The sequence below is a fragment of the Oncorhynchus masou genome, unplaced genomic scaffold, assembly GCF_036934945.1.
Source record: "Oncorhynchus masou masou isolate Uvic2021 unplaced genomic scaffold, UVic_Omas_1.1 unplaced_scaffold_659, whole genome shotgun sequence".
NCBI classification, from domain to species: Eukaryota; Metazoa; Chordata; class Actinopteri; order Salmoniformes; family Salmonidae; genus Oncorhynchus; species Oncorhynchus masou.
Window position 1 is genome coordinate 128,373 of NW_027013031.1, and position 25,694 is coordinate 154,066.

At 49.0% G+C, this 25,694-nt stretch overlaps 1 protein-coding gene and 2 pseudogenes across 1 annotated transcript; all 3 read left to right on the forward strand.

The window, feature by feature from the left end:
- Positions 1-11,019, forward strand: part of LOC135536743 (E3 ubiquitin-protein ligase SMURF1-like) — a 70,259-nt pseudogene extending 59,240 nt beyond the window's left edge.
- Positions 11,020-13,088: 2,069 nt separating this feature from the next.
- LOC135536745 (titin-like) lies at positions 13,089-13,869 on the forward strand. The gene is made up of 2 exons (XM_064962997.1): positions 13,089-13,488; positions 13,660-13,869. Exons 1-2 carry the CDS (start codon positions 13,297-13,299, stop codon positions 13,867-13,869), a joined length of 402 nt encoding a protein of 133 aa, XP_064819069.1. The 5' UTR covers positions 13,089-13,296.
- An 18-nt stretch (positions 13,870-13,887) lies between these two features.
- Positions 13,888-25,574, forward strand: LOC135536746 (coiled-coil domain-containing protein 97-like; annotated as a pseudogene).
- Positions 25,575-25,694: the final 120 nt, after the last annotated feature.

The following is a 25,694-nucleotide window of genomic DNA, read 5'->3' on the forward strand; positions in this document are numbered from 1 at the left end:
CAGTGATGTTGGTGTTCTAGAACAGTGATAACTAGAATGTGTTCTAGAACAATTATAACTAGAATATGTTCTAGAACAATGATAACTATAATGTGTTGTACATCAGTAATGTTGGTGTTCTAGAACAGTGATAACTAGAATGTTCATCAGTGATGTTGGTGTTCTGGAACAGTGATAACCAGAATGTGTTGTACATCAGTAATGTTGGTGTTCTAGAACAGTGATAACTAGAATGTGTTGTACATCAGTGATGTTGGTGTTCTAGAACAGTGATGGTGGTGTTCTAGAACAGTGATAACTAGAATGTGTTGTTCATTAGTAATGTTGGTGTTCTAGAACAGTGATAACTAGAATGTGTTGTTCATTAGTAATGTCGGTGTTCTAGAACAGTGATAACTAGAATGTGTTGTTCATTAGTAATGTTGGTGTTCTAGAACAGTGATAACTAGAATGTGTGTGTGTAAGGTTCTACAGGTTCAGCAGGCCCAAGGCTGTTCACCATCCATCTGATAGAGGCCAACACAGACAACCTACCCAAGGCACACACATGGTAAGAACACACATACACACTTTCAAAGAACCATGCCTTCAACACCGGGGTGTCAAACACACTGCCCACGGCTTCTCCTCTTCCTCTTTGCTGAAACTATCTCACCAGAGAAAGAGTATGACATGCAATACTCTTTATGACCAGACAGCATCAGATACATGGTCTATACATACTGAGACAGAGAGGTGCTGTTTCACTGTCCAGACAGCATCAGATACATGGTCGACACATACTGAGACAGAGAGGTGCTGTTTCACTGTCCAGACAGCATCAGATACATGGTCGACACATACTGAGACAGAGAGGTGCTGTTTCACTGTCCAGACAGCATCAGATACATGGTCTACACATACTGAGACAGAGAGGTGCTGTTTCACTGTCCAGACAGCATCAGATACATGGTCGACACATACTGAGACAGAGAGGTGCTGTTTCACTGTCCAGACAGCATCAGATACATGGTCTACACATACTGAGACAGAGAGGTGCTGTTTCACTGTCCAGACAGCATCAGATACATGGTCGACACATACTGAGACAGAGAGGTGCTGTTTCACTGTCCAGACAGCATCAGATACATGGTCTACACATACTGAGACAGAGAGGTGCTGTTTCACTGTCCAGACAGCATCAGATACATGGTCGACACATACTGAGACAGAGAGGTGCTGTTTCACTGTCCAGACAGCATCAGATACATGGTCTACACATACTGAGACAGAGAGGTGCTGTTTCACTGCCCAGACAGCATCAGATACATGGTCGACACATACTGAGACAGAGAAGTGCTGTTTCACTGCCCAGACAGCATCAGATACATGGTCGACACATACTGAGACAGAGAGGTGCTGTTTCACTGCCCAGACAGCATCAGATACATGGTCGACACATACTGAGACAGAGAAGTGCTGTTTCACTGTCCAGACAGCATCAGATACATGGTCTATACATACTGAGACAGCACATACTGAGACAGAGAAGTGCTGTTTCACTGTCCAGACAGCATCAGATACATGGTCTATACATACTGAGACAGCATCAGATACATGGTCTACACATACTGAGACAGAGAGGTGCTGTTTCACTGTCCAGACAGCATCAGATACATGGTCGACACATACTGAGACAGAGAGGTGCTGTTTCACTGTCCAGACAGCATCAGATACATGGTCTACACATACTGAGACAGAGAAGTGCTGTTTCACTGCCCAGACAGCATCAGATACATGGTCGACACATACTGAGACAGCATCAGATACATGGTCTATACATACTGAGACAGAGAGGTGCTGTTTCACTGTCCAGACAGCATCAGATACATGGTCGACACATACTGAGACAGAGAGGTGCTGTTTCACTGTCCAGACAGCATCAGATACATGGTCTACACATACTGAGACAGAGAGGTGCTGTTTCACTGTCCAGACAGCATCAGATACATGGTCTACACGTACTGAGACAGAGAGGTGCTGTTTCACTGTCCAGACAGCATCAGATACATGGTCGACACATACTGAGACAGAGAGGTGCTGTTTCACTGCCCAGACAGCATCAGATACATGGTCTACACATACTGAGACAGAGAGGTGCTGTTTCACTGTCCAGACAGCATCAGATACATGGTCTACACATACTGAGACAGAGAAGTGCTGGTTCACTGCCCAGACAGCATCAGATACATGGTCTACACATACTGAGACAGACCTAACCCTAACCCCCCCCCACAGATACATGGTCTAACCCTAACCCTAACCCCACCCCCCCCACATAATTAATAATTTCAACTATAATTTCCTCCAACACAGATACATGGTCTCACCCCTAACCCTAACCCCCCCCCACGGATACATGGTCTCACCCCTAACCCTAACCCCCCACAGATACATGGCCTCACCCCTAACCCTAACCCTAACCCCCCCCACAGATACATGGTCTCACCCCTAATCCTAACCCTAACCCTAACCCCCCCCACAGATACATGGTCTCACCCCTAACCCTAACCCTAACCCCCCCCCCCCCACAGATGCATGGTCTCACCCCTAATCCTAACCCTAACCCTAACCCCCCCCACAGATACATGGTCTCACCCCTAACCCCCCCCCCACAGATACATGGTCTCACCCCAAATCCTAACCCTAACCCTAAGCCCCCCCCCCCCACAGATACATGGTCTCACCCCTAACCCTAACCCCCCCCACGGATACATGGTCTCACCCCTAACCCTAACCCCCCCCCCCACAGATACATGGCCTCACCCTAACCCCCCCCCACAGATACATGGTCTCACCCCTAATCCTAACCCTAACCCCCCCCCCACAGATACATGGTCTCACCCCTAACCCTAACCCTAACCCCCCCCACAGATACATGGTCTCACCCCTAATCCTAACCCTAACCCTAACCCCCCCCACAGATACATGGTCTCACCCCTAACCCCCCCCCCCCACAGATACATGGTCTCACCCCTAATCCTAACCCTAACCCTAACCCCCCCCCCCACGGATACATACATGGTCTCACCCCTAACCCTAACCCCCCCCACAGATACATGGTCTCACCCCTAACCATAACCCCCACAGATACATGGTCTCACCCCTAACCCTAACCCCCCCACAGATACATGGTCTCACCCCTAACCCCCCCCCCCCCACAGATACATGGTCCCACCCCTAACCCTAACCCTAACCCCCCCACGGATACATGGTCTCACCCCTAACCCTAACCCCCCCACAGATACATGGTCTCACCCTAACCCTAACCCCCCCACAGATACATGGTCCCAACCCTAACCATAACCCCCCCCCACAGATACATGGTCTCACCCCTAACCCTAACCCCCCCCACAGATACATGGTCTCACCCCTAACCCTAACCCCCCCCACAGATACATGGTCCACCCTAACCCTAACCCCCCCACGGATACATGGTCTCACCCCTAACCCTAACCCCCCCACAGATACATGGTCTCACCCCTAACCCTAACCCCCCCCAGATACATGGTCTAAGCCCTAACCCCCCCCCCCCCCACAGATACATGGTCTAACCCCTAACCCTAACCCCCCTATCCCACAGATACATGGTCCCACCCCTAACCCTAACCCTAACCCCCCCCACGGATACATGGTCTCACCCCTAACCCTAACCCCCCCACAGATACATGGTCTCACCCCTAACCCTAACCCCCCCCCCAGATACATGGTCTAAGCCCTAACCCTAGCCCCCCCCCCCCCCCCAGATACATGGTCTAAACCCTAACCCCCCCCCCACAGATACATGGTCTAACCCCTAACCCTAACCCCCCCACAGATACATGGTCTAACCCCTAACCCCCCCCCCCACAGATACATGGTCTAACCCCTAACCCTAACCCCCCCACAGATACATGGTCAAACCCCTAACCCTAACCCCCCCAACACAGATACATGGTCTAACCCCTAACCCTAACCCCCCCCACAGATACATGGTCTAACCCCTAACCCTAACCCCCCAACACAGATACATGGTCTAACCCCTAACCCTAACCCCCCCACAGATACATGGTCTAACCCCTAACCCTAACCCCCCTCAACACAGATACATGGTCTCACCCCTAACCCTAACCCTAACCCCCCCCCACAGATACATGGTCTAACCCCTAACCCTAACCCCTAACCCTAACCCCCCCACAGATACATGGTCTAACCCCTAACCCTAACCCCCCCCACAGATACATGGTCTAACCCCTAACCCTAACCCCTAACCCCCCTACCCCTAACCCCCCCCCCCCACAGATACATGGTCTAACCCCTAACCCCTAACCCCTACCCCTAACCCCTAACCCTCGCATGCTTTATCTGAAATGGATGCATCTTTCTGTCCCCTTGCGTCTCGGTCGAATAAATTATAAATATTTTATTTGGACTGGCAACCCCCTGCTTTAGAGCAGACCAGGCCCCCTAACGTCCACCCATAACGCCAACCCTGGTCTCTTTACTCTTCCCAGCTTGCTAACAGCCATTCACACTGACATATGGATATACACTATCTTCAGAAAGTATTGACACCCCCTGCTTTAACATGTAACTCTGCCAGTGTCTTCAGAAAGTATTGACACCCCCTGCTTTAACATGTAACTCTGACACTATCTTCAGAAAGTATTGACACCCCCTGCTTTAACATGTAACTCTGACACTATCTTCAGAAAGTATTGACACCCCCTGCTTTAACATGTAACTCTGACACTATCTTCAGAAAGTATTGACACCCCCTGCTTTAACATGTAACTCTGTCAGTGTCTTCAGATAGTATTGACACCCCCTGCTTTAACATGTAACTCTGCCAGTGTCTTCAGAAAGTATTGACACCCCCTGCTTTAACATGTAACTCTGACACTATCTTCAGAAAGTATTGACACCCCCTGCTTTAACATGTAACTCTGCCAGTGTCTTCAGAAAGTATTGACACCCCCTGCTTTAACATGTAACTCTGACACTATCTTCAGAAAGTATTGACACCCCCCTGCTTTAACATGTAACTCTGCCAGTGTCTTCAGATAGTATTGACACCCCCTGCTTTAACATGTAACTCTGACACTATCTTCAGAAAGTATTGACACCCCCTGCTTTAACATGTGACTCTGCCAGTGTCTTCAGAAAGTATTGACACCCCCCTGCTTTAACATGTAACTCTGCCAGTGTCTTCAGAAAGTATTGACACCCCCTGCTTTAACATGTAACTCTGCCAGTGTCTTCAGAAAGTATTGACACCCCCCTGCTTTAACATGTAACTCTGCCAGTGTCTTCAGAAAGTATTGACACCCCCTGCTTTAACATGTGACTCTGCCAGTGTCTTCAGAAAGTATTGACACCCCCCTGCTTTAACATGTAACTCTGACACTATCTTCAGAAAGTATTGACACCCCCTGCTTTAACATGTAACTCTGACACTATCTTCAGAAAGTATTGACACCCCCTGCTTTAACATGTAACTCTGCCACTATCTTCAGAAAGTATTGACACCCCCTGCTTTAACATGTAACTCTGCCAGTGTCTTCAGAAAGTATTGACACCCCCTGCTTTAACATGTAACTCTGCCAGTGTCTTCAGAAAGTATTGACACCCCCTGCTTTAACATGTAACTCTGCCAGTGTCTTCAGAAAGTATTGACACCCCCTGCTTTAACATGTAACTCTGACAGTATCTTCAGAAAGTATTGACACCCCCTGCTTTAACATGTAACTCTGACAGTATCTTCAGAAAGTATTGACACCCCCTGCTTTAACATGTAACTCTGCCACTATCTTCAGAAAGTATTGACACCCCCTGCTTTAACATGTAACTCTGCCAGTGTCTTCAGAAAGTATTGACACCCCCTGCTTTAACATGCAACTCTGCCAGTGTCTTCAGATAGTATTGTCACCCCCTGCTTTAACATGTAACTCTGCCAGTGTCTTCAGAAAGTATTGACACCCCCTGCTTTAACATGTAACTCTGTCAGTGTCTTCAGATAGTATTGACACCCCCTGCTTTAACATGTAACTCTGACACTATCTGCAGAAAGTATTGACACCCCCTGCTTTAACATGTGACTCTGCCTGTGTCTTCAGAAAGTATTGACACCCCCTGCTTTAACATGTAACTCTGCCACTATCTTCAGAAAGTATTGACACCCCCTGCTTTAACATGTAACTCTGCCAGTGTCTTCAGAAAGTATTGACACCCCCTGCTTTAACATGTAACTCTGTCAGTGTCTTCAGAAAGTATTGACACCCCCTGCTTTAACATGTAACTCTGTCAGTGTCTTCAGATAGTATTGACACCCCCTGCTTTAACATGTAACTCTGCCAGTATCTTCAGAAAGTATTGACACCCTCTGCTTTAACATGTAACTCTGCCAGTGTCTTCAGAAAGTATTGACACCCCCTGCTTTAACATGTAACTCTGTCAGTGTCTTCAGAAAGTATTGACACCCCCTGCTTTAACATGTAACTCTGTCAGTGTCTTCAGATAGTATTGACACCCCCTGCTTTAACATGTAACTCTGTCAGTGTCTTCAGATAGTATTGACACCCCCTGCTTTAACATGTAACTCTGCCAGTGTCTTCAGATAGTATTGACACCCCCTGCTTTAACATGTAACTCTGCCAGTGTCTTCAGAAAGTATTGACACCCCTTGACTTATTCCACATTTTGTTGTGTTACAGCCTGAATTCAAAATGGATTCAAATATATGTTATCTTCACCCATCTACACGCAGTACCCCTTTCAAAAGTATTGAACATAAAATACAGAAATATCTCATTTACATAAGTATTCACACCTCTGAGTCATCTTTGGCAGCGATTACAGCTGGGAGTCTTTCTGGGTAAGACCCTGAGTCAATACATGTTGGAATCATCTTTGGCAGCAATTACAGCTGTGAGTCTTTCTGGCTAAGCTTTCTGGGTAAGACCCTGAGTCAATACATGTTGGAATCATCTTTGGCAGCGATTACAGCTGTGAGTCTTTCTGGCTAAGCTTTCTGGGTAAGACCCTGAGTCAATGCATGTTCTGGGTAAGCTTTCTGGGTAAGCTTTCTGGGTAAGTCTCTAAGAGCTTTACACACCTGGATTGTACGATATCTGCACATGTATTATTTTTTAAACTCCAAGTTCTGTCAAGTTGGTTGTTGATCATTGCTCGACAGCCATTTTCAAATGTTGCAATAGATTTTCTTGCCGATGTAAGGCAAAACTGTAACTCGGTCACTCATGAACATTCAATGTCGTCTCGGTAAACAACTCCAGTGAATATTTGGCCTTGTGTTGTAGGTTATTGTCCTGCTGAAAGGTGAATTTGTCTCCCAGTATCTGTTGGGAAGCAGACAACCAGGTTTTCCTCTAGGATTTTGTCTGTGCTTCGCTCTATTCAGTTTATTTTTATCCTAATAACTCCCTAGTCTTTGCCGATGCCAAGCATACCCATAACATGATGCAGCCACCACCATGCTTGAAATTATGAAGAGTGGTACTCAGTGATGTGTTGGATTTGCCCCAAAAATAACACTTTGTATTCAGGACATAAAGTGAATTTCTTTGCCACATTCGTTGCATATTTCATTATGAATAGGGGTTCCGCTAGCGCCACGAACAGGTTATGGCACTAAATTAAACATGCACCTTGTTAACAATATAGCCTCCACAATGACTCTGTACCGGTACCCCCTGTATATAGCCTCCACATTGACTCTGTACTGGTACCCCCTGTATATAGCCTCCACATTGACTCTGTACTGGTACCCCCTGTATATAGCCTCCACAGTGACTCTGTACTGGTACACCCTGTATATAGCCTCCACATTGACTCTGTACTGGTACCCCCTGTATATAGCCTCCACATTGACTCTGTACTGGTACCCCCTGTATATAGCCTCCACATTGACTCTGTACTGGTGCCCCCTGTATATAGCCTCCACATTGACTCTGTACTGGTACCCCCTGTATATAGCCTCCACACTGACTCTGTACTGGTACCCCTGTATAGAGCCTCCACATTGACTCTGTACCCCCTGTATATAGCCTCCACACTAACTCTGTACCAGTACCCCCAGTATATAGCCTCCACATAGATTCTGTACCGGTACCCCCTGTATATAGCCTACACATTGACTCTGTACCGTAACACCCTGTATATAGTCTCCACATTGACTCTGTACCGTAACACCCTGTATATAGCCTCCACATTGACTCTGTACCGTAACACCCTGTATATAGCCTCCACATTGACTCTGTGAGTCCATGGGACTAGCGCCACTAACAGGTAGAACCACAGTGAGTCCATGGGACTAGCGCCACTAACAGGTAGAACCACAGTGAGTCCATGGGACTAGCGCCACTAACAGGTAGAACCACAGTGAGTCCATGGGACTAGCGCCACTAACAGGTAGAACCACAGTGAGTCCATGGGACTAGCGCCACTAACAGGTAAAACCACAGTGAGTCCATGGGACTAGCGCCACTAACAGGTAGAACCACAGTGAGTCCATGGGACTAGCGCCACTAACAGGTAAAACCACAGTGAGTCCATGGGACTAGCGCCACTAACAGGTAGAACCACAGTGAGTCCATGGGACTAGCGCCGCTAACAGGTAGAACCACAGTGAGTCCATGGGACTAGCGCCACTAACAGGTAAAACCACAGTGAGTCCATGGGACTAGCGCCACTAACAGGTAGAACCACAGTGAGTCCATGGGACTAGCGCCACTAACAGGTAGAACCACAGTGAGTCCATGGGATAGCGACTTGTTCAGGACTCCATTTTCACTAACCTGAACCCATGATTTAGACTGACCAAGTGGGTTGGGAATAGCGTTATTGACCACAGACATCTCAGCCTTTTCAGGTTTTTTATTGATTTGTAGCACATTTCAGGTAAACCATAATTCCACTTTGACATTATGGGGTAGAATTTGTGTGTCCATGGACTGAACAACATCTAAAATGGATCCATTTTAAATTCAGTGAGTCCATGTAACAGAAAAGGTAGAAAAGTGAGTCCATGGGACTAGCGACTAACATTAGAACCACAGTGAAGGCACTGTACATCACTGAACCACAGTGAGTCATTATGCTGGATATTAATCTCCCAGTGAGTCCTCCCTCCCTCGACTTGTTCTCACTCCTGACCATATTTAGACTGACCAAAGGGGTTGAATAGTTATTGACTCAAGACATCTCAGCTTTTAATTTTTTATTGATTTGTACACATTTCTAAAAACATAATTCCACTTTGACATTATGGGGTATTTTGTGTCACTGGCCTGAACAACATCTAAAATGGATCCATTTTAAATTCAGGCTGTAACAGAAAATCTCTGAAAAAGTCAAGGGGTGTGAATACATTCTGAAGGCACTGTACATCACTGTCTGGATATCCCTCTCTCTCTCCCTTCCTCCCTCCCTCTCTCTCTCCCTTCCTCTCCTCCTCTCTCTCTCTCTCTCTCTCTCTCTCCTCTCTCTCTCTCTCTCTCTCTCTCTCTCCCTCTCTCTCTCCCTTCCTCCCTCTCTCCCTTCCTTCCTCCCTCTCTCTCCTCTCTCTCTCTCTCCCTTCCTCCCTCCCTCTCTCTCTCTCCCTCTCTCTCTCTCTCTCTCCTTCCTCTCCCTTCTCTCTCTCCCTTCCTCTCTCCCTTCCTCCTCTCTCCCTCCCTCCCTCTCTCTCTCTTCCTTCCTCTCTCAATCTCTCTCTCCCTTCCTCTCTCTCCCTTCCTCTCTCTCTCCTTCCCTCTCTCCCTTCCTCCCTCTCCCTTCCTCCCTCCCTCTCTCTCTCTCCCTTCCTCTCTCAATCTCTCTCTCCCTTCCTCCCTCCCTCTCTCTCTCTCTCCCTTCCTCCCTCTCTCTCTCTCTCTCTCTCCCTCCCTCCCTCTCTCTCTCTCTCCTCTCCCTCTCCTCTCTCTCCCTTCCTCTCTCCCTTCCTCTCTCTCCCTTCCTCTCTCTCTCTCCCTCTCTCTCTCCCTCTCTCCCTCTCTCCCTCCCTCCCTCTCTCCCTTCCTCCCTCCCTCCCTCTCTCCCTTCCTTCCTTCCTCCCTCCCTCTCTTTCGATCTCACTCTCTTTCGATCTCACTCTCTCCTTCTCCTCCTTTAGTTTTAACAGAATAGATATCCCTCCCTACGAGTCGTACGAGAAACTTTATGAGAAACTGCTGACGGCCGTGGAGGAAACTTGCGGCTTCGCTGTGGAGTGAAACACACACACGTCACCCTGCAATAAACCCCGCCCCTACAGAACTACTATTGACCAATCACAGGACAATACCACCGAGCCCCTCCCATCCCGACCAGACTGATCTCCAGGGGAACTGTCATCATGGGTCACGGCCTGGTTTGTTACCATGGTTGCATGATCCGGGGATATCATCGGTTCCTGTATTTTAGAGGTTTTTCAGATTTTGAAGAAACATTTTTATCCTTCAATTTTATCGAGCTATGATGTCACTCTTCAGAACAACCAATGACTTTGATTCTGTCTCCAATCACACGCAGTCTCTGTACAGAATAAGCCAATCAGAGACGATCTGAGCTGAAATCCTCCAATCAGAAAGCAGATTGATTAATGTTCATGCTTCATGTTTAACCACTGGTGTGTGTGTGTGTGTGTGTGTGTGTGTGTGTGTGTGTGTGTGTGTGTGTGTGTGTGTGTGTGTGTGTGTGTGTGTGTGTGTGTGTGTGTGTGTCTGTGTGTAGCACCTGGTCCTCTGTATAATGGTATTAAGCCTGTATGTCTCTCTGATTATTATGTTATTTATTTACTGTGATGATGATGATACTGACCTGCTGCTACTCTACAGAGACGGACCCCCTAACCCCTCCTCTCATCCCTCCTCCTTTTGTCTTCCTCTCTCCTCATCTCTCCACTTCTCCTCCCTCTCCTCTCATCTCTCCACTTCTCCTCCCTCTCCTCTCATCTCTCCACTTCTCCTCCCTCTCCTCTCATCTTTCCTCCTCTCATCCCTCCTCCTTTTGTCTTCCTCTCATCCTCATCTGTCCTCATCCCTCCCTCTCCTCTCATCTCTCCTTCTCTCCTCCCTCTCCTCTCATCTCTCCCTCTCCTCCCTCTCCTCTCATCATTTCCTCCTCTCATCCCTCCTCCTTTTGTCTTCCTCTCTCCTCATCTCTCCCTTCTCCTCCCTCTCCTAGCTCATTCTCCACTTCTCCTCCCTCTCCTCTCATCTTTCCTCCTCTCATCCCTCCTCCTTTTGTCTTCCTCTCTCCTCATCTCTCCCTCTCCCTCCCTCAAACCTCCTCTCATCTCTCCTAGGTTCTCCTCCCTCTCCTCTCATCTCTCCACTTCTCCTCCCTCTCCTCTCATCTTTCCTCCTCTCATCCCTCCTCCTTTTGTCTTCCTCTCTCCTCATCTCTCCACTTCTCCTCCCTCTCCTCTCATCTCTCCACTTCTCCTCCCTCTCCTCTCATCTCTCCCTTCTCCTCCCTCTCCTCTGTTTTCCTCCTCTCAAACCTTCTCGCCTCTCCCCCTGCCTCTCTCCCCTCCTTCTCTCCTCACATCCCTCATTCTGTCCTCAATCTCTCCTTCTCTCCTCCCTCATCCCTCCATTCTCTCCTCCCTCTCTCTCCTCTCATCCCTCTCTCCTCTCCTCCACTCTAGCCATTAACCCTCCTCCTCCTCTCATCCCATCTCTCCCTCTCCTCCACTCATAGCCATTCCCTCTCTCCTCCTCTCATCCCCCTCTCCTCTCTCCTCTCATCCCCTGTCTCCTCTCTCCTCTCATCCCCCTCTCCATCTCTCCTCTCATCCTCCCTAATCCTTGTTAGGGTTCATCTGGGTCTGACAAACAGACTGGCTCCAAAGCTCCACAATAATCTAACCTGCCTCACTCCCCAGCCTGTCTCATCCCCCACCTGTCTGAAATATGCAATAAACCCCCAAACTTCACCGCTCTCTCCATCTGTGTCCCTCCCTACCACCATCCCTCTCTCTCTCTCCATCTCTGTCTCCCTCCCTACCTCCATCCCTCTCTCCATCTGTGTCCCTCCCTACCTCCATCCCTCTCTCTCCATCTTTGTATCCCTCCCTACCTCCATCCCTCTTTCTCTCCACCTGTGTCTCTTCCTACCTCCATCCCTCCATCTGTGTCCCTCCCTACCTCCATCCCTCTCTCTCCATCTCTGTGTCCCTCCCTACCTCCATCAGTCTCCCTCCCTACCTCCATCTCTCTCTCCCTCCAAACTTCACATCTCTACATCTGTCCCTCCCCTCCCTCCCTCTCCCCCCTCCCTCCTGAACAGACAGACATAAGGTTGGGGATTGGTTACTATGGTTACTTTTCTGTTTATTTTTTCTCCCTGAATGAGTGAATCCCAACCGTCGTTAAACCTCCATAGAAACAAATGAAATCAAACTAAATGTTGAAGGTCAAATATGATGAAGACTGGACGTTGGTGGAACATAACAGATGACTGCACTCGTATGAGTGATGATGATGTGACCTCTGACCTGATGCCTTGAGGCTTTAGCTCAGTGGGCTACAGGACCACGGCTCCCAGTACTGCAGTATGAGTGTGTTGGTAACAGTGGAGAGGTTGTTCGTTGTGTAAAGATGGAAGCAGAGTATTGTAACTGCCTGGCTACTAAACATTAATGACAAAATACTGTGTAAATAAGATTCTATTAAAGAAACTAAATTGAAAATAAAGTTGAGTTCCAACTTGTCTTTATTCTGGAGAAGAACTGGTGCAAATCATAACGGAGGGTTCATGAGAAACGCCTTAACATACACTACACATAGACATTTGTTAAAAACAAACATGCCCTGAATCTCATTGCTGATATGACATGTATAATTGAATGTTTTGTATACAGTATAAGATCTGACGTTTATTCAAATATATATTCTTCAACCTGTGTGTTTGGTTATGTTCTTTGTTAAATATGCATTTTAAATGTATCATTTAACTTCCGTATATGTTTGTATAAATGGAAAAGTTCAAGAAAAAAAAATAAGAAAAAAATCATGAACCGTAAGTAGGAACCTTGAGCGATGTACCTTGGTAATCAGGGGACTGACAACAACGACGGACCAGGAAGCGACATTTTAGAAATAGCAAGAAATGCAAAAGGTTTATAAACTTTGAAATGCAGTCAGAATTCTAAAATTGTATTCAACCAATATTTATCAGATTAGTCTCGTTTCGCAAGAAAGAGGGACCTTCCGTCCGCGCTAACATTGCTAGTAAGTTAAGTTAGACCATAGCGGTGTCGTCATTGTGCTCTCAGCCATGTGGGGAGAGATCGACCCTGTTCCCGAGCCCAGTCTGCCTGTCAGCGTTGAACCAGTGGCCTGCAGACAGCCAGACCCCCGGCAACCACAGCCCGATCCACGGCGACCACAGCCCGACCCCAGAGGAACCGGACCAGCTTCGAGCTGCTCTGAAACCGCCCACACCGAGGACGAGCCGCAGGACAACCAGGTGAGAAGCAGCAACAAGGAGGGAGATAGTGACGTAGAAACCAGATGTTACCAAAAATATTGATGACTTCGCCCCTTTCATCTATGATGTTAATGTGTGAACTAGCTAGCTACCAACCGGCGAATGACAAGGAATTGGCGAAGACAAGTGGGCGTGTGTGTGTTTTCCCAGGCGGATCCCATCGGTGTGTGTGCCATGGTGGAGGTGGTGGCTGTGAGTGGTATTCAGGTGAAGAGCCAGCAGGTAGGTGAGGCAGAACTGACCGTAGCCCAGCGGAGAGAGGAGCTGCTGGGACAGTACTGGTGTTCCTGGAGCGATACCAGGACCAAGCCCCTGGTGTTCCTGGAGGGCATTGAAGATGAGACCCTGGTCTCAGGATGAGACCTCTTTTCTCTGAAGATGAACCCTGACAACCAGAACTGGGCTGGTCTTTCTTTTACTTATGGTCTCAGGGCACCATTGAAGATGAGACCCTGGTCTCAGTTGGGTCTCTGAAGATGAGACCCTGATCTCATTAGGGTCTCTGAAGATGAGACCCTGGTCTCAGTTGGGTCTCTGAAGATGAGACCCTGGTCTCAGTTGGGTCTCTGAAGATGAGACCCTGGTCTCAGTTGGAGTCTCTGAAGATGAGACCCTGGTCTCAGTTGGGTCTCTGAAGATGAGACCCTGGTCTCAGTTGGGTCTCTGAAGATGAGACCCTGGTCTCAGTTGGGTCTCTGAAGATGAGACCCTGGTCTCAGTTGGGTCTCTGAAGATGAGACCCTGGTCTCAGTTGGGTCTCTGAAGATGAGACCCTGGTCTCAGTTGGGTCTCTGAAGATGAGACCCTGGTCTCAGTTGGGTGAGACCCTGGTCTCTCAGTTAGGTCTCTGAAGATGAAGATGAGAACCTGGTCTCAGTTGGGCTCCACTGATTAAATTAAAGCTTAGAAAGTTAAGTATTTTTGAAATCGATATTTTTAGACAAATTCTTTACACTTATTGTTTTTAAGACACAAATGCTTTGCCATCTCATTCACTTACTGTATTCACACAGTATCTCTGTATCTGAAACTGGCCTGAGTACAACTTGGTATTATATAGAAACTGACATATGACCAACCCCTGCTCCCCCATCACCTCTAACCCTCTGTCCCATCACCTCTGACCTCTAACCCTCTGTCCCATCACCTCTGACCTCTAACCCTCTGTCCCATCACCTCTGACCTCTAACCCTCTGTCCCATCACCTCTGACCTCTAACCCTTTCCCACAGGCCCACCTGCCCAAGCCACAGCACCTGTCAGTATTCTGCCATCTGACTTCTGACCCCGGGCGCAGTACTACTGCCGGGAGGTGAGGAGGAGAGCAGCGGGACGGACCAACAGGACCCGGGTGTGGCAACCAACGCTACGCTGCCCTCAGGGAGCTGCAGAGGGGTGAGCCTAGCAACCAATCACAGACCCTGGTACTCAAACACTGATGCTCACCCAGGTCCAGGGTTGCCAAGCTACTGGTAATCAGCGGTGGAAAAAGACCCAATTCTCATACTGTAGTAGAGATACATTCATAGAAAATGACTCAAGTGAAAGTCACCCAGTAAAATACTACTTGAGTAAAAGTCTAAAAGTGTTTGGTTTTAAATAGACTTAAGTATCAAAAGTAAATGCAATTGCAAAAATATATTTAAGTATAAAAAAGTAAAAGTATAAATAATTTCAAATTCCTTATGAAGTAAACCAGACGGCACCAGGGGCCAACACTCAGACATCATTTACAAACCAGACGGCACCAGGGGCCAACACTCAGACATCATTTACAAACGAAACGTGTGTTTAGTGAGTCCTCCAGATCAGAGGCAGTAGGGATGACCAGGGATGTTCTCTGTTTAGAGGGCCAGTACTGCAGCATGCCCACGCCAACACTCAGACTAAGGGCCCCCCCCCAGAGGGTCAGTACTTCAACATGTCTCTATACAAACCCCCCGAGGGCCAGTACTTCAACATGTCTCTAACCCCTCCCCCAGAGGGCCAGTACTTCAACATGTCTCAAACCAGGGGCCCCTCAGACATCCCCAGAGGGCCAGTCAGACATCTTCAACATGTCTCTAAGGCAGTAGATCCCCCCAGAGGGCCAGTACCTCAACATGTCTCTAACCCCCCTAACCCCCCCCAGAGGGCCAGTACTTCAACATGTCTCTAACCCCCCTCCCCCAGAGGGCCAGTACTTCAACATGTCTCTAACCCCCCCCCCCCAGAGGACCAGTACTTCAACATGTCTCTAACCCCCCCCCCCAGAGGGCCAGTACTTCAACATGTCTCTAACCCCCCCCCCCAGAGGGCCAGTACTTCAACATGTCTCTAACCCCTCCCCCAGAGGGCCAGTACTTCAACATGTCTCTAACCCCTCCCCCAGAGGGCCAGTACTTCAGCATGTCTCTAACCCCTCCCCCAGAGGGCCAGTACTTCAACATGTCTCTAACCCCTCCCCCAGAGGGCCAGTACTTCAACATGTCTCTAACCCCCCCCCAGAGGGCCAGTACTTCAACATGTCTCTAACCCCTCCCCCAGAGGGCCAGTACTTCAACATGTCTCTAACCCCCCTCCCCCAGAGGGCCAGTACTTCAACATGTCTCTATCTCCCCCAGAGGGCCAGTACTTCAACATGTCTCTAACCGCCCCTCCCCCAGAGGGCCAGTACTTCAACATGTCTCTAACCCCCTCCCCCCCAGGGGCCAGTACTTCAACATGTCTCTAACCCCCCCCCTCCCCCAGAGGGCCAGTACTTCAACATGTCTCTAACCCCCCCCAGAGGGCCAGTACTTCAACATGTCTCTAACCCCCTCCCCCAGAGGGCCAGTACTTCAACATGTCTCCCCCCCCATGTCTCCCCCACCCCCAGAGGGCCAGTACTTCAACATGTCTCTAACCCCCCACCCCCCCTCCCCAGAGGGCCAGTACTTCAACATGTCTCTAACCCCCCCCCAGAGGGCCAGTACTTCAACATGTCTCTAACCCCCCCCCCCCCCAGAGGGCCAGTACTTCAACATGTCTCTAACCCCCCCCCCAGAGGGCCAGTACTTCAACATGTCTCTAACCCCCCCCCAGAGGGCCAGTACTTCAACATGTCTCTAATCCCCCCAGAGGCCCAGTACTTCAACATGCCTCTAACCCCTCCCCCAGAGGGCCAGTACTTCAACATGTCTCTAACCCCCCCCCCTCCCCCAGAGGACCAGTACTTCAACATGTCTCTAACCCCCCCCAGAGGGCCAGTACTTCAACATGTCTCTAACCCCTCCCCCAGAGGGCCAGTACTTCAACATGTCTCTAACCCCCCCAGAGGGCCAGTACTTCAACATGTCTCTAACCCCCCCCCAGAGGGCCAGTACTTCAACATGTCTCTAACCCCTCCCCCAGAGGGCCAGTACTTCAACATGTCTCTAACCCCCCCCCAGAGGGCCAGTACTTCAACATGTCTCTAACCCCCCAGAGGGCCAACAGTACTTCAACATGTCTCTAACCCCTCCCCCCCCCAGAGGGCCAGTACTTCAACATGTCTCTAACCCCTCCCCCAGAGGGCCAGTACTTCAACATGTCTCTAACCCCTCCCCCAGAGGGCCAGTACTTCAACATGTCTCTAACCCCTCCCCCAGAGGGCCAGTACTTCAACATGTCTCTAACCCCTCCCCCAGAGGGCCAGTACTTCAACATGTCTCTATCCCCCCCAGAGGGCCAGTACCTCAACATGTCTCTACCCCCCCCCAGAGGGCCAGTACTTCAACATGTCTCTATCCCCCCAGAGGGCCAGTACTTCAACATGTCTCTAACCCCCCCAGAGGGCCAGTACTTCAACATGTCTCTATCCCCCCCCCAGAGGGCCAGTACTTCAACATGTCTCTATCCCCCCCAGAGGGCCAGTACTTCAACATGTCTCTATCCCCCCAGAGGGCCAGTACTTCAACATGTCTCTAACCGCCCCTCCCCCAGAGGGCCAGTACTTCAACATGTCTCTAACCCCCCCCCAGAGGACCAGTACTTCAACATGTCTCTAACCCCCCCCCAGAGGGCCAGTACTTCAACATGTCTCTATCCCCCCAGAGGGACAGTACTTCAGTGAGGACCAGATGAGAAGCCGGGAGCCCCTACTGTATGAGCAATACATCGGCCAATACCTGACAGAGGAGGAGCTGCTACATCGCTCCCTCGAGGCCATGCAGGGAGGAGCAGGGGAGGAGCGGGGGCCGGGGGGAGCAGAGGGGGGGCTGGCCCACCTCCTCCTCACCTCCTACCAGGAGAGACTGATCCAGAGCCGGCTGCAGGAGGAGCAGGACAGGGAGGAGAACGCACTGGAGGAGGAGGAGGGGGAGGAGGGTAAGACACAGCATCACCAGACGTGCGTTCAACAAGGGAAATAGTTTGCCAACATTCACTACAGTTGACTAACAGTTTGAGAAGGTAGTCTGTGCGATGTGGCAGTGTAGTTAGAATAGCAACGTAATGTGGCCATGTAGTTAGAATAGCGTGTAGTTAGAATAGCAACGTAATGTAATGTGGCCGTAATGTAATGTGGCCATGTAGTTAGAATAGCAACGTAATGTAATGTGGCCATGTAGTTAGAATAGCAACGTAATGTGGCCATGTAGTTAGAATAGCAACGTAATGTAATGTGGCCGTGTAGTTAGAATAGCAACGTAATGTAATGTGGCAGTGTAGTTAGAATAGCAACGTAATGTAATGTGGCCGTGTAGTTAGAATAGCAACGTAATGTAATGTGGCCATGTAGTTAGAATAGCAACGTAATGTGGCCATGTAGTTAGAATAGCAACGTAATGTGGCCATGTAGTTAGAATAGCAACGTAATGTGGCCATGTAGTTAGAATAGCAACGTAATGTAATGTGGCCATGTAGTTAGAATAGCAACGTAATGTAATGTGGCCATGTAGTTAGAATAGCAACGTAATGTAATGTGGCCATGTAGTTAGAATAGCAACGTAATGTAATGTGGCCGTGTAGTTAGAATAGCAACGTAATGTAATGTGGCCGTGTAGTTAGAATAGCAACGTAATGTAATGTGGCCGTGTAGTTAGAATAGCAATGTAATGTGGCCATGTAGTTAGAATAGCAACGTAATGTGGCCATGTAGTTAGAATAGCAACGTAATGTGGCCATGTAGTTAGAATAGCAACGTAATGTGGCCATGTAGTTAGAATAGCAACGTAATGTAATGTGGCCATGTAGTTAGAATAGCAACGTAATGTAATGTGGCCATGTAGTTAGAATAGCAACGTAATGTGGCCATGTAGGTAGAATAGCAACGTAATGTGGTACTGTGTCTCACGGTACTGTGTTGTCCTCTTCAGATCACGTCTCACGGTACTGTGTTGACCTCTTCAGATCACGTCTCTGTGTCTCACGGTACTGTGATGACCTCTTCAGATCACGTCTCTGTGTCTCACGGTACTGTGTTGACCTCTTCAGATCACGTCTCTGTGTCTCACGGTACTGTGTTGTCCTCTTCAGATCACATCTCACGGTACTGTGTTGACCTCTTCAGATCACGTCTCACGGTACTGTGTTGTCCTCTTCAGATCACGTCTCACGGTACTGTGTTGTCCTCTTCAGATCACGTCTCTGTGTCTCACGGTACTGTGTTATCCTCTTCAGATCACGTCTCTGTGTCTCACGGTACTGTGTTGACCTCTTCAGATCACGTCTCTGTTTCTCACGGTACTGTGTTGACCTCTTCAGATCACGTCTCTGTGTCTCACGGTACTGTGTTGACCTCTTCAGATCACGTCTCTGTGTCTCACGGTACTGTGTTGTCCTCTTCAGATCACGTCTCACGGTACTGTGTTATCCTCTTCAGATCACGTCTCTGTGTCTCACGGTACTGTGTTGTCCTCTTCAGATCACGTCTCACGGTACTGTGTTATCCTCTTCAGATCACGTCTCTGTGTCTCACGGTACTGTGTTGACCTCTTCAGATCACGTCTCACGGTACTGTGTTGACATCTTCAGATCACGTCTCTGTGTCTCACGGTACTGTGTTGACCTCTTCAGATCACGTCTCACGGTACTGTGTTGACATCTTCAGATCACGTCTCTGTGTCTCACGGTACTGTGTTGACCTCTTCAGATCACGTCTCTCTGTGTCTCACGTTACTGTGTTGTCCTCTTCAGATCATCACGTCTCTTTGTCTCACGGTACTGTGTTGACCTCTTCAGATCACGTCTCACGGTACAGTGTTGACCTCTTCAGATCACGTCTCACGGTACAGTGTTGACCTCTTCAGATCACATCTCACGGTACTGTGTTGTCCTCTTCAGATCACGTCTCTGTGTCTCACTGTACTGGGTTGACCTCTTCAGATCCCGTCTCACGGTACTGTGTTGACCTCTTCAGATCACGTCTCACGGTACTGTGTTGTCCTCTTCAGATCACGTCTCATGGTACTGTGTTGTCCTCTTCAGATCACGTCTCACGGTACTGTGTTGTCCTCTTCAGATCACGTCTCACGGTACTCTGTTGTCCTCTTCAGATCACGTCTCTGTGTCTCACGGTACTGTGTTGTCCTCTTCAGATCACGTCTCACGGTACTGTGTTGACCTCTTCAGATCACGTCTCTGTGTCTCACGGTACTGTGTTGTCCTCTTCAGATCACGTCTCACGGTACTGTGTTGTCCTCTTCAGATCACGTCTCACGGTACTGTGTTGTCTTCTTCAGATCACGTCTCTGTGCCTCACGGTACTGTGTTGACCTCTTCAGATCACGTCTCACGGTACTGTGTTGACCTCTTCAGATCACGTCTCTGTGTCTCACGGTACTGTGTTGACCTCTTTAGATCACGTCTCACGGTACTGTGTTGACCTCTTCAGATCACGTCTCTGTGTGTGTCTCACGGTACTGTGTCTGTGTGTGTCTCACGGTACTGTGTCTGTGTGTGTCTCACGGTACTGTGTCTGTGTGTGTCTCACGGTACTGTGTGTGTGGTGCCTCCAGGTGGAGGGTTGGGGGCAGAGGGCTATGAGCCAACACCCCAGGAGAAAGCTCTGCTCAGGGACGAGTTCATGACTCAGATGTACCAACGCTTCCTGGACGGACACGACAAAGACTTTAACTACAGGTTAGTAGCTGGCTGACCAACTGGGGAGACGAACCAGGGAGACTAACCGGGCTGACCAACTGGGGAGACTAACCGGGCTGACCAACTGGGGAGACTAACCGGGCTGACCAACTGGGGAGACTAACCGGGCTGACCAACTGGGGAGACTAACCGGGCTGACCAACTGGGGAGACTAACCGGGCTGACCAACCGGGGAGACTAACCGGGCTGACCAACTGGGGAGACTAACCGGGCTGACCAACTGGGGAGACTAACCGGGCTGACCAACTGGGGAGACTAACCGGGCTGACCAACTGGGGAGACTAACCGGGCTGACCAACTGGGGAGACTAACCGGGCTGACCAACTGGGGAGACTAACCGGGCTGACCAACTGTGGAGACTAACCGGGCTGACCAACTGGGGAGACTAACCGGGCTGACCAACTGGGGAGACTAACCGGGCTGACCAACTGGGGAGACTAACCGGGCTGACCAACTGGGGAGACTAACCGGGCTGACCAACTGGGGAGACTAACCGGGCTGACCAACTGGGGAGACTAACCGGGGAGACTAACCGGGCTGACCAACTGGGGAGACTAACCGGGCTGACCAACTGGGGAGACTAACCGGGCTGACCAACTGGGGAGACTAACCGGGCTGACCAACTGGGGAGACTAACCGGGCTGACCAACTGGGGAGACTAACCGGGCTGACTAACCGGGCTGACCAACCGGGGAGACTAACCGGGCTGACCAACTGGGGAGACTAACCGGGCTGACCAACTGGGGAGACTAACCGGGCTGACCAACTGGGGAGACTAACCGGGCTGACCAACTGGGGAGACTAACCGGGCTGACCAACTGGGGAGACTAACCGGGCTGACCAACCGGGCTGACCAACGGGGAGACTAACCGGGCTGACCAACTGGGGAGACTAACCGGGCTGACCAACTGGGGAGACTAACCGGGCTGACCAACTGGGGAGACTAACCGGGATGACCAACCTGGGGAGACTAACCGGGCTGACCAACTGGGGAGACTAACCGGGCTGACCAACTGGGGAGACTAACCGGGCTGACCAACTGGGGAGACTAACCGGGATGACCAACTGTGGAGACTAACCGGGCTGACCAACTGGGGAGACTAACCGGGGAGACTAACCGGGCTGACCAACCGGGGAGACTAACCGGGCTGACCAACTGGGGAGACTAACCGGGCTGACCAACTGGGGAGACTAACCAGGGAGACCGGGCTGACTAACCGGGCTGACCAACTGGGGAGACTAACCGGGCTGACCAACTGGGGAGACTAACCGGGCTGACCAACCGGGCTGACCAACTGGGGAGACTAACCGGGCTGACCAACTGGGGAGACTAACCGGGCTGACCAACCCTGGGGAGACTAACCGGGCTGACCAACTGGGGAGACTAACCGGGCTGACCAACTGGGGAGACTAACCGGGCTGACCAACCGGGCTGACCAACTGGGGAGACTAACCGGGCTGACCAACTGGGGAGACTAACCGGTTGTAGTGAAGTGGACAGACTGAACTACTGTACTAGCTGTGTGTGTTGTAGTGGACAGACTGAACTACTGTACTAGCTGTGTGTTGTAGTGGACAGACTGAACTACTGTACTAGCTGTGTGTGTTGTAGTGGACAGACGGGAACTACTGTACTAGCTGTGTGTGTTGTAGTGGACAGACTGAACTACTGTAAGAGCTGTTTGTGTTGTAGTGGACAGACTGAACTACTGTAAGCTGTGTGTTGTAGTGAAGTGGACAGACTGAACTACGGGTGACTAGCTGTGTGTGTTGCAGGGGACAGACTGAACTACTGTACTAGCTGTGTGTGTTGTAGTGAAGTGGACAGACTGAACTACTGTACTAGCTGTGTGTTGTAGTGGACAGACTGAACTACTGTACTAGCTGTGTGTTGTAGTGGACAGACTGAACTACTGTACTAGCTGTGTGTGTTGTAGTGAAGTGGACAGACTGAACTACTGTACTAGCTGTGTGTGTTGTAGGGGACAGACTGAACTACTGTACTAGCTGTGTGTGTTGTAGTGAAGTGGACAGACTGAACTACTGTACTAGCTGTGTGTGTTGTAGTGAAGTGGACAGACTGAACTACTGTAAGCTGTGTGTTGTAGTGGACAGACTGAACTACTGTACTAGCTGTGTGTGTTGTAGTGAAGTGGACAGACTGAACTACTGTACTAGCTGTGTGTGTTGTAGGGGACAGACTGAACTACTGTACTGAGCCAAGTGAAGTGGACAGACTGAACTACTGTACTAGCTGTGTGTGTTGTAGTGGACAGACTGAACTACTATACTAGCTGTGTATGTTGTAGTGGACAGACTGAACTACTATACTAGCTGTGTGTGTTGAGGGGACAGACTGAACTACTGTACGAGCTGTTTGTGTTGTAGTGAAGTGGACAGACTGAACTACTGTACTAGCTGTGTGTGTTGTAGTGGACAGACTGAACTACTGTACTAGCTGTGTGTTGTTGTGAGGGGACAGACTGAACTACTGTACTAGCTGTGTATGTTGTAGTGGACAGACTGAACTACTATACTAGCTGTGTGTTGTTGTGTAGGGGACAGACTGAACTACTGTACTAGCTGTGTATGTTGTAGTGGACAGACTGAACTACTATACTAGCTGTGTATGTTGTAGTGGACAGACTGAACTACTGTACTAGCTGTGTGTTGTAGTGAAGTGGACAGACTGAACTACTGTACTATCTGTGTGTGACCAAGTGGACAGACTGAACTACTGTACTAGCTGTGTGCGTTGAGACAGACTGAACTACTGACTAACTGTGTGTGTTGTAGTGTAGTGGACAGACTGAACTACTGTACTAGCTGTGTGTGTTGTAGTGGACAGACTGAACTACAACTAGCTGTGTATGTTGTAGTGGACAGACTGAACTACTGTACTAGCTGTGTGTTGTAGTGGACAGACTGAACTACTGTACTAGCTGTGTGTGTTGTAGTGAAGTGGGAGATTGAACTACTGACCAACTGTGTATGTTGTAGTGGACAACAGAACTACTATACTAGCTGTGTGTGTTGTAGTGGACAGACTGAACTACTGGGCTGTGTGTTGTAGTGGACAGACTGAACTACTGTACTAGCTGTGTGTTGGAGTGGACAGACCGGGCTGACCAACTGTGTGTTGTAGTGGACAGACTGAACTACTGTACTAGCTGTGTGTGTTGTAGTGGACAGACTGAACTACTGTACTAGCTGTGTGTGTTGTAGTGAACAGACTGAACTACTGTACTAGCTGTGTGTGTTGTAGTGGACAGACTGAACTACTGTACTAGCTGTGTGTGTTGTAGTGAAGTGGACAGACTGAACTACTGTACTAGCTGTGTGTGTTGTAGTGAAGTGGACAGACTGAACTACTGTACGAGCTGTGTGTGTTGTAGTGGACAGACTGAACTACTGTACTAGCTGTGTGTCGTAGGGGACAGACTGAACTACTGTACTAGCTGTATGTTGTAGTGAACCGACTGAACTACTATACTAGCTGTGTATGTTGTAGTGGACAGACTGAACTACTGTACTAGCTGTGTGTGTTGTAGTGGACAGACTGAACTACTGTACTAGCTGTGTATGTTGTAGTGGACAGACTGAACTACTGTACTAGCTGTATGTTGTAGTGGACAGACTGAACTACTGTACTAGCTGTGTGTTGTAGTGGACAGACTGAACTACTGTACTAGCTGTGTATGTTGTAGTGGACAGACTGAACTACTGTACTAGCTGTGTGTGTTGTAGTGGACAGACTGAACTACTGTACTAGCTGTGTATGTTGTAGTGTACAGACTGAACTACTGTACTAGCTGTGTGTTGTAGTGAACAGACTGTACTGTACGAGCTGTGTGTGTTGTAGTGGACAGACTGAACTACTGTACTAGCTGTGTGTGTTGTGAAGTGGACAGACTGAACTACTGTACTAGCTGTGTGTGTTGTAGTGGACTGACTGTACTAGCTGTGTATGTTGTAGTGGACTGACTGAACTACTGTACTAGCTGTGTGTGTTGTGAAGGGACAGACTGAACTACTGTACTAGCTGTGTGTGTTGTAGTGAAGTGGACAGACTGAACTACTGTACTAGCTGTGTGTGTTGTAGTGGACTGACTGAACTACTGTATGAGCTGTGTGTGTTGTAGTGGACTGACTGAACTACTGTACGAGCTGTGTGTGTTGTAGTGGACAGACTGAACTACTGTACGAGCTGTGTGTGTTGTAGGGGACAGACTGAACTACTGTACGAGCTGTGTGTGTTGTAGTGAAGTGGACAGACTGAACTACTGTACTAGCTGTGTATGTTGTAGTGGACAGACTGAACTACTGTACTAGCTGTGTGTGTTGTAGTGAAGTGGACAGACTGAACTACTGTACTAGCTGTGTGTGTTGTAGTGAAGTGGACAGACTGAACTACTGTACGAGCTGTGTGTTGTAGTGGACAGACTGAACTACTGTATTAGCTGTGTGTTGTTGTGTAGGGGACTGACTGAACTACTGTACTAGCTGTGTGTGTTGTGTAGGGGACAGACTGAACTACTGTACGAGCTGTTTGTGTTGTAGTGGACTGACTGAACTACTGTACTAGCTGTGTGTTGTTGTGTAGGGGACAGACTGAACTACTGTACTAGCTGTGTGTGTTGTGTAGGGGACAGACTGAACTACTGTACGAGCTGTTTGTGTTGTAGTGAAGTGGACGGGAACCCCGACTACGACAACCTGGACATCGTCAACAGAGATGCAGAGGAGAAGTATTTCGATGAGGATGAAGAGGAGGAGGAGCAAGAGGAGGAGGAGCAAGAGGAGGACATGACTATAGATGTGTCATGACAGCAGCTGTCATTGGACTGTAAATATAATAACTTCTGTAATAACTATACTATGTAATGTTTCTACTCTGTTTATTCTCCTCACATTCATTTAATATTCAGTTTGCATGGATAGCAATAAATCATGTGTGTTTACGTACGTTGTTAGTCAGTTGAATTATTTCTTACTAGTTCCTGATTGGACTGAAATACTCCACACCTGCTGACAACACTGGACACTGATGTTGTTCTGAATGAGTCAGAGAGCAGAGAAATGAGT